The 12,446-nt window shown below is 42.5% G+C and overlaps 1 protein-coding gene across 1 annotated transcript in view; it reads left to right on the forward strand.

Moving 5' to 3' along the window:
- KMO (kynurenine 3-monooxygenase) overlaps positions 1-12,446 on the forward strand; it is a 46,969-nt gene that overhangs the window by 10,957 nt on the left and 23,566 nt on the right. Inside the window, 3 exon segments of the mRNA XM_047703886.1 lie at positions 6,819-6,888; positions 7,171-7,268; positions 8,489-8,578. Coding sequence (XP_047559842.1) covers positions 6,819-6,888; positions 7,171-7,268; positions 8,489-8,578 — 258 coding nt within the window.

Raw genomic sequence — 12,446 nt, forward strand, 5'->3', positions numbered from 1 at the left:
ATGGACACTGACTCCACTTAGCCTTTAGTTGCTTCCTTAATTGTTCCTTAAATGCCACAGAACAATTTAGCCTTTGGAAGAGATTAATTTTATTGTATCAACTTCACTGTAACCTTCCAGTTTCCTTTTCCCTAAAGCAAACTGGCTAGTGCTATTGCCTTTACTAGATATTCTTTAACACACACACGGAAGGAATGTAGATAGACTGGCAAGTTTTCATAAATCAAAAGAAAGCAGAGAAGGAAGAAAGAGATTTAAGATGTCTGTGTTTACCAGGAGGAAATCCTCTGTGGTTGAAATCAAAGGAGCTGTGATTAGTGAAACATAAAAGGGTCCAGGACTCTGCTGGAAAAGAGTAAGAAGTGAAGGAAAAGCTGTTGAGACACACAGTATTCTGACACCAAGTCATGCTGTTGGTTGAGACAGCTTGACCCCTGTTGGGAAAGTGATGCCAGCAGTCGGAGAGGAAGTCATTTCAGATTAAGGAATTGAAAGCAATCAGATGGAGGGATTAAAAGGAATGCAATTTGTCATGATCTCTTCTGACACATCAATTCTAACCGTTAATGAGCTCATAATTTCAGGAGGGGCTGCACAGGGTGAACTGGTTTATTTATTATGATTTTTGTTTAGAGCAGTTTTAGGTTCACAGCAAAATCAAGAGGAAGGTATAGAGATTTTCCAATATCTCCACCTCCCACACATACTAGTGTCCCCTATTATCAACATCTTCCCCCAGAGTGGGATATTTTGTGCAAGTGATGACCCTACATGGACATGTCACCCCTCAAAGTCCGTAGTGTACATTGAACTGCACTCTGTGTATTTGGACGAATGCATGGTGACATGAAGGTACCATTAGGGTATCATACAGAGTATGATCCATTTGTTTATGCCCCACTCCAACCCTGGCATATTTATTTTAACAAAATAATTGAACATGGATTTCTTGGTTGGCCTTACATAATATTAAAAATATGTATTGCTTTGCAAAAATTAAATTTGAAATCTTTCCACACACTTAATGGTTTAAATAGGGACTAAGTTCTTAAACTATCATCAGTCTACAGAAATGGAATGATAGGAACAAAATTTGGTGGCCACAGTATCAGTGAATGGTGAGAGGAGCTCCTGCTTGAATCACTGGATTATTTAAAAAACAAAAAAACCCAAGAGAAACCAAACAAAACCCAAACATAGGTGCTCAATGTCAAGGTGCCCTGGAGCAGAGGAGTGAAACCTGGAGGAAATAGAAGAGGAATCGGGTCTGCCTGTGCCCACACCTGGCCTGACCAATAGGCCCTAAACTCTGACCAGGTGCATGGCCCCCTCCTCAGCCCCCACATATACCAGGGAGCTGCTGAGAACCTCGGAGGCCTTCCACCTCCCAGATGTGCCCCCAGCTAGCTCTGTGATTTTTTTCTCCCACGTCTCACTGCTACCTTCCCTTCCAAAGCCATCCTCCCTCCTGTTGCCATCAGTCAACCCCTGAGCCACTTCCCCCCAGTCCTGAAGACTTCTGCACATTCACATCATCTTTTATCTATATCCCAGCACTGCCATCACCCTTAGTGACTATCGAAGTTCACATTGTTGACCCACATGAATCTCTAGCCCCTTTGTCCTTGACCTGCATGCTTCCAGTATCTTCCATCTCCACCATACTTAGGCCTCCAAGTCCCATGGCCCATGTTGGGCTTGGACCTTGTCATCCCACAGAACTGCCCCATCGAATATAATAGAGCTAGACCTTGGACTCTGATTAAAAACCTCCTAACTCCCTCCTTCAGTGGCTGGTGCTACATCTGCTCTTCACAGGGACCGCCTACTTCTCCCAGTTCAGAAGCCTTGCCCTGTCTTCCTTCCATTTCATCCAACTTGGTGTTACTGTCCCTAAAATCTTCAAGTCCTTGCTTTCCAACCCATCCACGTGGCCAAAACCCACCCTGCTTGGTTTCAACCTTCTGTAGAGAAATCCAGGTGGTCCAATGCTGTAAGAAAAAAATAGAACCTAACCTCACATCTTGGTGTCACTATAAATTCATAGTCTTTACCTTCAACTGTATCTTCAATGCTATTCAAACACGATTCTAATTTATTGATGAAGAGCTCATGTTCTGGAACCAGACCAGATCCACTTGTTGTCTTAGGTAAGACACTTCACCTCTCTGTGCCTCAGTGACAGTGCCTGTAGGACAAGAAAATAGCAGTACCTCCTTCATAAGGCTGAAAAGATGAAGTCGAGTAGAGTGGTGAACATAACAACCACTTCGTGTCTATCGTGTATGAGCATTATGATTTCTTAAATGCCATCTCTCTGTTTCCTTCTTTCTAGTAGATACTTTCAATCTTTGTCATGTGCTCCTTCTGCTTACAACCCTCCTCTTGACTCACCCACCCTTATTTGGCACATTCTTTCAGTCTCAGTTTATAGTTTGTTTTTTTCCAGGAAGTCATACCCCATCCCACTCCACTTCCCTTACTTGGCTTGAGGGTCCATTTTCAAACTGCTGCTCACGTTGTGTTATAATCGACTCTAACCCTCTTGAGAAGCCTGCGTTTAACTTGCTGTCTGTAGTATCTCTAGCACTTAGCACAGGGACGGTACATAGGAAAAAATTAATGTATATGTGTATTAACTATAAATATACAAATAATATTAGAAAAAATGAAGACCTAGACAGGACCGCGAACTCCCTGAGTATTGCTATTTTCTCTGGATCACTTTTTTTTTTAAAGATTTTATTTATTTATTTGACAGATGGAGATCACAAGTAGGCAGAGAGGCAGGCAGAGAGAGACAGAGAAGCAGGCTCCCTGCTGAGCAGAGAGCCCGATGCGGGACTTGATTCCAGGACCCTGGGATCATGGCCTGAGCCGAAGGCAGAGGCTTTAACCCACTGAGCCACCCAGGCACCCCTCTGGATCACTTTTAATGCCTAGCAAGGAATCTTGTAATACTTAGGAATCAATAAACATTTGTCAAGTAATACTTTTTCTGTATCTCTTGAGAGTTGTTTCTAAATTTCCAAAATGATTCCTAGTTTTATCAGCTTGCTTTCCCTCTACATGTCAAAACAGTTTCACTCAAAGCTCAACTCAAAAGTAATGTTTTCCAGGAAGCTTGTTTTAGCAATCCCTTTGTTCTGGCTATCTGTTGCTATGTAACAAACCACTCCAAAACCTAGTGGCCTAAGACAACACTCTATCCCTATGCCTTGTGTTTCTGAAGATGGTTTGTCATCTGGCTGCCATCATCAGAGAGCTTGACCAGGCTGAATGTCCAAGATAGCAGACTCCCATGGAGGTACTTGCTGTGGGATGTTGGCGAGTAAAGAACTCAGGACGGCTGCAAGTGGCCTGTCCCTGTGTGGGGACACAGGCCACTTGTCCCCTGTGGTTTAGGTTTTTCATTACATGACAGCCTCCTGATATTTACTTTTCCCATGATCACTGGCTTCCAAAAGGCAGGAAGCACAAGTAGTTTTCAGGGAGTCAAAAGTCATAGGTGGATTTTCACCTGTGCAGGGGGTCAAGACCCCTAAGCCCCATGTTGTTCAAGAGTCAACTATAATTACTATTAAAGTATATGTAAAAGATTTTTATTTATTTGAGAGAGAGAGAGGGAGCGCAAGTAGGGGGAGGGGTCGAGGGCCAAGTGTACTCCCCACTGAGCATGGATATCAGGACCCTGAGATCATGACCTGAGCCAAAGTCAGATGCTTAACTAACTGAGACACCCAGGTGCCCCAGTATATGTAAATGTTTAATGATTAAATTCATTATGTATTTTTTAACCGCCCATATTAAAAATTTAAGTAATGCTGGAGATCTGCAAAATTATTACATAAAAAGTGGGCCTTTATATTCAAAAGTGGCTTGCTAAGTAAGCATTGATTGGCTTATCTGTTTGTCTCTTCTTAACTAAATTAGGTGTCATTGAGCCCAAGGACTTAGCTGGATAATCTTTAGATCCCTAAAGTTTAGTAGATTAAATCATACATCATAAATGGTCAATAAATTTTGACTTGGTTTCATTACAAATTTTATTTAACAATGTAATCTCTCATTCATTTATACATTTGACAAATACTGATCAGGTACTTATTATGTTGTGGACACAATGGTAGAGGCTAGGGATCAAATGGTAAGCAAACCAGTTTGCAGCCCACTGGGATAGACAGATATTGACCACACAATCACCCTAAAGATGTTAAATTTCGATCGGGATAAGCTCTTGGTATTATTTTCCGGGGACTGCCATAACTAAGTATCACAAACCAAGCAGCTTAAAGAACAGATTTTTATAATCTCACAGTCCTAGAGGCTAGAAGTTCAAGATCAAAGCGTCGCCATATTGGTTACTCTTGAGGACTGTGAGAGAGGGATGTGTTCCAGGCCTCTCTCCTGGGTTTGCAGAGGCCCAGCTTCTTCCCATGTCTCTTAATATCATCTTCCCTCTCTGATGTCAATGTCCAAATTCCCTTTATAGAAGGACACCTGTTGGGTTAGGGCCAATCCTAATGACCTAATTTTAACTCAATTATCTCTGTAAAGACCCTCTCTTCAAAGAAGTCATACCCTAAGGTACCAGGGTAGGACTGCACAATGTGAGCTCGGGGGTGCACAAGTCAACCCCTAGCATTTTTCAAAGGAAAAGCTTGTAGCACTGTGAGAACTCAAGGAACTCAAGGAAGGCTTCCTTGGGGAAGATATCCAAATAGCCAGTCAGTATGTGAAAAAGAGGTTAACCTTTTTAGCAATCATTCATGTGCAAATTAAAACCACACACATTCCTATTTTACCTGTCTACCGCAAGATTTAAAAGTTTGAGAACACCAAGTGCTGACAAAGATAGATTCTTGGAAGCTGCTGGTAAGAAAACACATTGATACAAAATTTCGAAACACTTTGGCATAATAAATGTGAAGATACAGAAACCTTTGACCAGGGATAAAGCGTCCATGTATAAAAACCTAGAGAAAAATTATACAGGTGTGTACTAGGATACAGGTACAAAAATATTTGCAGCATTGCTTTTTATTTATTTTTGAGAAAGAGAGAGAGAGACAGTGAGTGAGCAGGGGAAGGGGCAGAGGAGAGGGAGAGGGAGAACCTTAAGCAGGCTCCATGCTCAGGGTGGAGCCCAGCTCTGGGATCAACTCAAGACCCTGAGATCATGACCTGAGCTGAGATCAAGAGTCAGAAGTTTAAATGACAGAGACACACAGGCACCCCTGCAGCTTTTTTTTTTTAATCAATTAACATATAGTATATTATTAGTTTCAGAGGTAGAGGTCAGTGATTCATCATTTGCATATAATACCCAGTGCTCATTCCATCGCGTGCCCTCCTTAATACCCATCACCCACTTTACTCCCTCACCCACCTCCTGTCCAGCAACCCTCAGTTTGTTTCCTATAGTTAGGAGTCTTAGAGGGCTTTTTTCCCTCTCTGATTTTATCTTATTTTATTCCCCCCTTTCCCTTCTGTTCATTTATTTTGTTTCTTAAATTCCATATATGTGTGCAATCATATGCTATTTGTCTTCCTCTGACTTATTTCACTTAACATAATACCCTCTCGTTCCATCCATGTCATTTCTTGCAAGATTTCTTTCTTTCTGATGGCTGAGTAATATTCCTGTGTGTGTGTGTGTGTGTGTGTGTGTGTATGTGTGTAGATACCACGTCTTCTTTATCCATTCATCTATTGATGGACATCTGGGCTCTTTCCATAGTTAGGCTATTGTGGACATTGCTGCTATAAACATTCAGGTGCTTGTGCCCCCTCTAATAACTACATCTGTATCTTTGGGGTAAATACACAGTAGTGTAATTGCTGGGGTGTAGGGTAGCTCTATTTTTAACTTCTTGAGGAACCCCCATACTGTTTTCCAGGGTGGCTGCACCAGCTTGCATTTCTACCAACAATGGAGGAGGGTTCCCTTTTCTCTGCATCCTCGCCAGCATCTGATGTTTCCTGAGTTCATTTTAGCCATTCTGACTGGTGTGAGGTTGTATCTCATTCCTGCAATGTTGTTAATAATATCCCCAGGCCATGTTTCATAATATAAACATTTATCAAGTCATTATATTGTATACATTAAATTTGTACAATGTAACATTATATGATGTTATATAATGTCAATTACATATCAGTAAACATGGGAAAAATATCCTCAGACCAGAAACTAATGTCATTCAAAAGCACAACAGCTAAATAACCTGAGATTGTATGCAATGAAGAACCATAGAGCAATGAAAGTAGATGGCCCGGAGTTTATGTACAATCATATAGACGAATCTCAGAAGCATTTTGTTGAGTTAAATAGAGAAGATACACAAGTATGATTCTAATTATGTGATTCAAAGGCAAGGATGGGTTATTACCAGAGTCAGAATAACATTTACTCCTTGGTGAAACGTGGGGGGTCATAACTGGAGAGCAGGTTGGTGGGAGCCATGGAGGGTGGGCTGTGATACTCTGTTTTCACCCCAAGTGGTAGTTATATGGATGTTTGCCTTCTAAGTATTCTATAAAATGGACACATGATATTTCTGTATGAAAGTCATATTTCACTATAAAAAAGTTAAAGAAGAAAAACACCAAAGCTACCTCTGAAATCATACCATTTAATCTTGAGTTCATCCCATTATTTTTGCAAATGATACTTTCCACTAGGGATTAAGTAAGTGAGTTGCACAGCCAAGGCTAATACAAGTATCACTGTGCACAATGTTGCATTTTGCCAGTAAAAATTCCCTATATTTGTGGAATCAAATAAAAATATGAAAAAAACCTGCTTTGATTCTCAGGTTGGATCATTAAATGCATGCTTCTTTGCAAAGAGGAATTTCCAAGTTGACGTGTATGAAGCTAGGGAAGGTAAGACAATACTGAAAATCGTGAGCTGTGAAAATTCTGATTCTCTGACATCTTTCTCTTTAGATTTTAAAAAGAAAGTTTTTTTTAGGAAGAGGAGATTAGTTTTGGTTTGGTTTTTTGCAGCCTCAGCTATCTAAATTTAATACAAAATCACAACTATTAGTGTTTTCTTTAAAGGAGATAACAGTTCTTTTAATTTGGTTCTGATTACACCAGTTCTTCAGGTCCTGTATTCTTATCCTGTCCTAAGATATAACACGGAGTCTACTTTCAATGTCTTAGATATCCGAGTGGCTAAATTTGCACGGGGAAGAAGCATTAACTTGGCCCTTTCTTATAGAGGACGGCAAGCCTTGAACGCCATTGGCCTGGAAGATCAGGTACCTTGTTAATGCCTTTTCCTTGTAAAAGATAATACTTGCCATTTTCCAACAACTGCGTGCTCTTGATTTCAGCCTGGCTCGAAGCACGGCGTAATGCCAAGAACCTTTGATGAAAATGCATTCCGCAAAGGTTTTCAAACTTCTAAATTTGGTCAAGAGGGTGAACATTTGCCACTTGAGGCAGCTGGGGGGACTGGAGCATGATGGGGAGAAGGCGGAGCCTGTCACCCTCTACCCCCTCGATGATGGCCTCCGACACTGGGTTCGCAATGGGCTGTTGGGTCTCGGCCCACAGGATGTGCAACTGAGGTGGTATTCGCGTGAGAAGAGGATTGCGAATCCCCCTTTTTTTCTTTCTTTCTTTTTTTTTTTTTGTTACCACACAGGTCCATTATCATCTCTCCACAGTTCTGAACTCCGAAAAGCTCTGGAAACAGAAAGCTTTTCATCACCCATTCAGCAATAAAGTTGACCTGATGTGAGGCCTTCCATGGCCTTTTAAATATTCTCATGTAGTGTGAATTTTTGCTACAGGTATCTTCTGCTCAGGATGGGGTGCTGACCCAAAGTCCGTGGGCTGTTCTGCGCATGGGCATGCGCACTCCATTATCTATCCAAAATTTGAAAACTTCGAACCCCGGAAACCAAAGGGTCCCAAGGGTTTGGATAAGGACTGTGGAGGCTGTAGATTTTCCCAACATTGCCCAACTTCTCACTGTCTAGAGTGTCACTTGGAAATGTAAACAGAAGTCATATATTTTGCTGATGGTACTTTTGCTGACAACGTGTCTTTGAGATGGTAACACAGGTCCCTACAGGTGCCAGTTCTAGTTCCACAGATTTCCTTAGATATGTGTGTAGGAAAACACTCTGCATGGGGCTTCAGGGGTCCTGGGTTTTCCTCCTCATGCATAGCTCACTCTGTTTTGTGATCATGAGAATATCAGTTATAACCTCCTTGATGCTGAACCCTTTTCCTTAATCATAATAGGTGATTTAGACCAGATACAATTTAAGTCAATTCCAAAATCTAAAGGTTTAAAAAAAAGTCAAAACCTAGAATTTGCAGGAACATACTTTTCATCTGTTAATCCTTTGCATTAATTTTTAATTTTTTTGAAAATATCCAAAACATCACATTTTGAAATGGATATCTATCTGATTTGTGTGATGCTGCACTGTTGTCATTGAAATTGGTGTTTCTGGTTTTATTTCAGATTGTATCCCAAGGCATTCCCATGAGAGGAAGAATGATTCACTCTCTCTCGGGGAAAAAGTCTCCACTTCTGTATGGGACCAAGTCACAGGTCAGTTGACCCTGAAGATAGTGTTTGCTTCTAGTCTGGAATATGACACTTGCTTATTGGTCCTTCCTTTTCCTCTCTGGTCCTATCTTTGGCCTTGTCTGTGTCAGTCTATCATTCAGAAACTATTCTAGTTAACAAATTAATTGATAGGGAACCTTTAAAATAGGGCCCGTTTGCCAATAACCATTCAATAAGAGTTAGTTAGGTTCTTACGTTCCATTAGGCTCTTTTTTGCCTATAGACATCAGTCACGGTGACCTGGGACCCCTTTCTCTCCCATCTCCTCTCAACTACATAGAGAAGATCACCTGTGTATTTATGGCCAAGCATAAAATGCAAGAACAACTCCAGAGGGTTTTCCCCAAACTGACTCTCTTGCCCCAAATTTAATTATAATGGAATTTATAGGATGAACCAGAAGTGTTTTCAGTGCTGTATAATTTCTACAACAGAGGCCAGATGGTGAGGTAGTTGACCAAAGAAAATCCATTTTCTGCTTTGTGTTCTTCTTGTCTTTACATAGTAACACACAGAGTTGGGGAAAGTATGTATTTTTATCTAATATTTACACCTTTTAAGTTTATTGCTTTGAGAGAGAATGAATGTACCAAACATCTATCAACCATAGAAAAACCCAACTTGCTTTTCCAACAAGGCCTCATTTTAGGAAGTGCAGAACCCAAGGGATGTTTGTGTTGAGTCTCTGCGCTCCCACACATCTCCCACTGCAGGTGGATTGGCAGTTCTCAGATTCCGCTGGGATCTTGTTAAAATGCAGAGTCCGATTCTGTAGGGCCAGGATGGAAGCTGAGATTAGACGTCCCAAACACACACAGTGATGTTCGTGCTGCTGGTCTGTGGGCCACATGCTGGGCAGCAAGAGACAAAACACAGGTGCTCATGGGAATGAGTCTGTGTGGGCTTGAAGCACCTCACTCCTGTTAGGATGCTACTGTAAGAAAACAGAGAAACAGAAAATAGTTATTGTTGGGAAAGATATGGAGAAGCTGGAACGCCTGTGCACTGTTGATAGGAATAGAAAATGGTGCAGCCAGTATGGAAAACAGTCTAATGTTTCCTCCAAAAATTAAAAATAGGATTTCCATATGACACAGCAGTTCCCCTTCTGGGTGCATATCCAACAGAACTGGAGGCAGGGACTGGAAGAAATATTTGAGGCCTCATGATCATAGCAATATTATTCACAACAGTCAAAAAGCAAAAGTGACCCAAATGTCCATCAAGGGATGGATGGATATAAACACAATGTGGTGTACACAAATGTAAAGGTAACAGAAAATATATATTGTTTCCTGCCCCTGGTTTCTGGGCCCACAGAACTCCTAAAACTCTTGTAGTTTCCTGAAGGATAAAAGCACTAGGAGATCTTTTGTTCTAATATTTGGTCTTTGACTGTGGTTCCTAACACAGAGCTCCTAAATCCCTTGGAATTTCCTGGGTGATAAGAGTATCTTTTGTTCTAATGGGGTAACTGTTAGTGGGCTCCTGGATGGGGGGTGGTCACCAGAAAGACCAAGACATAATTAGAAGCTTGGAATTTTCCCCAGACGTGGGAGAGGGGCTGGGAGTGGAGTTAATGATCCATCACGTCCCTGTGAGGGAGTCTCCATAAAAATCCCCCAAAGTATGGAGTTTAGAGAGCTTCCAGATTCACGAACACACAGAGGTGCCAGTGGAAGGGTAACCCACCCACCCATAGAAGGCAAACACATCCCTTGCAAACACATCTTTCCATCTAGATGTTTCATCTGTGGCCTTGATCATATCCTTTTCTAATAAACTGATAAACAGTAAATCAACTGTTTTCCTGAGTTCTGTGAGATGCTCTAGAAAGTTCTTTCAACCTGAAAAGCGGGTCATGGGGACCTCTGACTTAAGCCGACCAGTTAGAAGCTCAGGTGTAAGCTACATTGCCATTGGCCTTTGGTGTGTGTGTGATGTGGGGAAGGTGCAGTCTCTTGGGATTGAGTCCTTAACCTTTGGAATCTGTGGCTATCTCCAGGCAGATGGTGTCAGGACAAATTGTGGCACAGCCGGCTTGTGTCACTGAGAAATTGCTTCATGGAGGACCCCCTCCCCCCACCGCCACATCTGTTATCCGAGTGTCCTGCGTGTGGTAGTAGGGGAGAGTAAGGAAGACATTCCCCAGAGGAGAAGGGGGAGGGTTTTCTATATGACATGCTTTAGAATACTCTTCAGCCTTAAAAAAAAAAAAAAAAGAAAAGAAAAGAAAAAAGAAAAAAGAGGGAATCCTGACACCTGCTACAACATGATTGGAACTGGAGGGCTTTATATTAAGTGAAGTAAGCCAGTCGCAGAAGGATAAGTGCCATATTACATTTATGGGAGGGATCTAGAGTAGAGAAGTGCATGGTGGTTGCCAGGGCCTGGAGGGAGGGAGAAATGGGGAGCAAGAGAGTTTCCGCTGTGTAAGATGAAGCGTTCTGTGGATGAAGGTACAGACGGTCATGCAGCCGTGTGAACGTACCGCGTGCCACCGACGGAACACTTAAAAAGAGTTAAGATGGTAAATGTTATATCGTGTGTTTTACTACGATGAAAGTTCGCTTAAAAAGTGGTTGAAAAGAAAAACACTCCAACAACGAAGTGCCCAGGAGGTTGCAGGGGAGATGGTGGGGAAGGATCAAAATTTTCCATTTAGCAACTTTCTCACATAATAACCCCACTGATTTGGGCGTTATAAAAACATAGGTACCGAGGTAATGCATGAGCCAGGCAGGAGGAGGAAGCGGAAGCAAATCTACTGACCATCCACAGAAAGATAAGCATCATTGGGTAGTTAATACGCCCTGTTTCATGGGCCCCAACTTGGGCACAACTGTCCTCTTGTGCACCATGACCCGTGCTAGTGCTACTTACCCAGGACGGGGAGAGGAGCTGCAACCTTATGAGGACAACCGGTGTTTGAGTCCTCAAGGAAAGAACGCTTCCGAAGGAGGCAGCGGGGTGGTTCGGAGAGGAGGTAGCTTTAGTATTCAGAGATCTCACAGAGAAGGTGAGCTTGGAGAGGGACATTTTATTTAAATATCAAATCGGCGCCAAAATAGCATTTTCCCAATTAAATGAGGGTCTATTGGTGAAGGGGAGTAGGGTGAGACCAAAATTCTAAAAACAAAAAACAAAACAAAAACCCGAAATCTTTATGTGCCCAGTGTGTATTGGTAAGAAACATCTCACGCGCGTTGGCATAACAGAATCTTACAGCGATGGGCAACCTTGGGCTCCTCGAATCCAACCACCCTGCTTCACTGATGAAGAAATAGGCTGCGTGGTACGCAAGGTCAACGTCAAGGGAGATGCAGGGCCGGTGGTCTCATGCACAGTCGCCAGGGCAGCACACTGCGGAAGGCGCTCCCAGGCACGCTGGGCAGGCCTGACTGGTTGCACTCTTGCTTTTGCTACATTGAGAGCGACCATAGTAATCCTCCCACTTTGTCTTGGATTCACAGGGAATTAGCCAAGTAGGCCAATTCCAGCATCATCCCCCGAGTCCCCGAGAGATTGAACCAATAAAGTGTGAGTAGACCGCGGAAGAAGATATGGTTCAGAACGTCAGGGAAGTTAGACGAACAGAGCGACTTAGACTTGAGCCTCAAACTGGCTTCCTTATCCCCAGCTCCAGGGGAGGAGGCAGCTTCCTCTCCAAGGACGCCCAAGAGGGTGAAGGCGTTGGTGGGAGTTTCCATTTGGAGCCTTCAACACGTTAGAGGACGTAGGAAATGATCGCTTGCCCACGGATCCTGCCCTTCTCAATTCTTAAGAACTCGGTGAATGCTAAATTTGCTGCCACCTCTTTCTTTGGTTTGCGTTGTTACTTTTATAACGG

The sequence above is a fragment of the Lutra lutra genome, chromosome 15 (genome assembly GCF_902655055.1).
Source record: "Lutra lutra chromosome 15, mLutLut1.2, whole genome shotgun sequence".
Taxonomy (NCBI): Eukaryota; Metazoa; Chordata; class Mammalia; order Carnivora; family Mustelidae; genus Lutra; species Lutra lutra.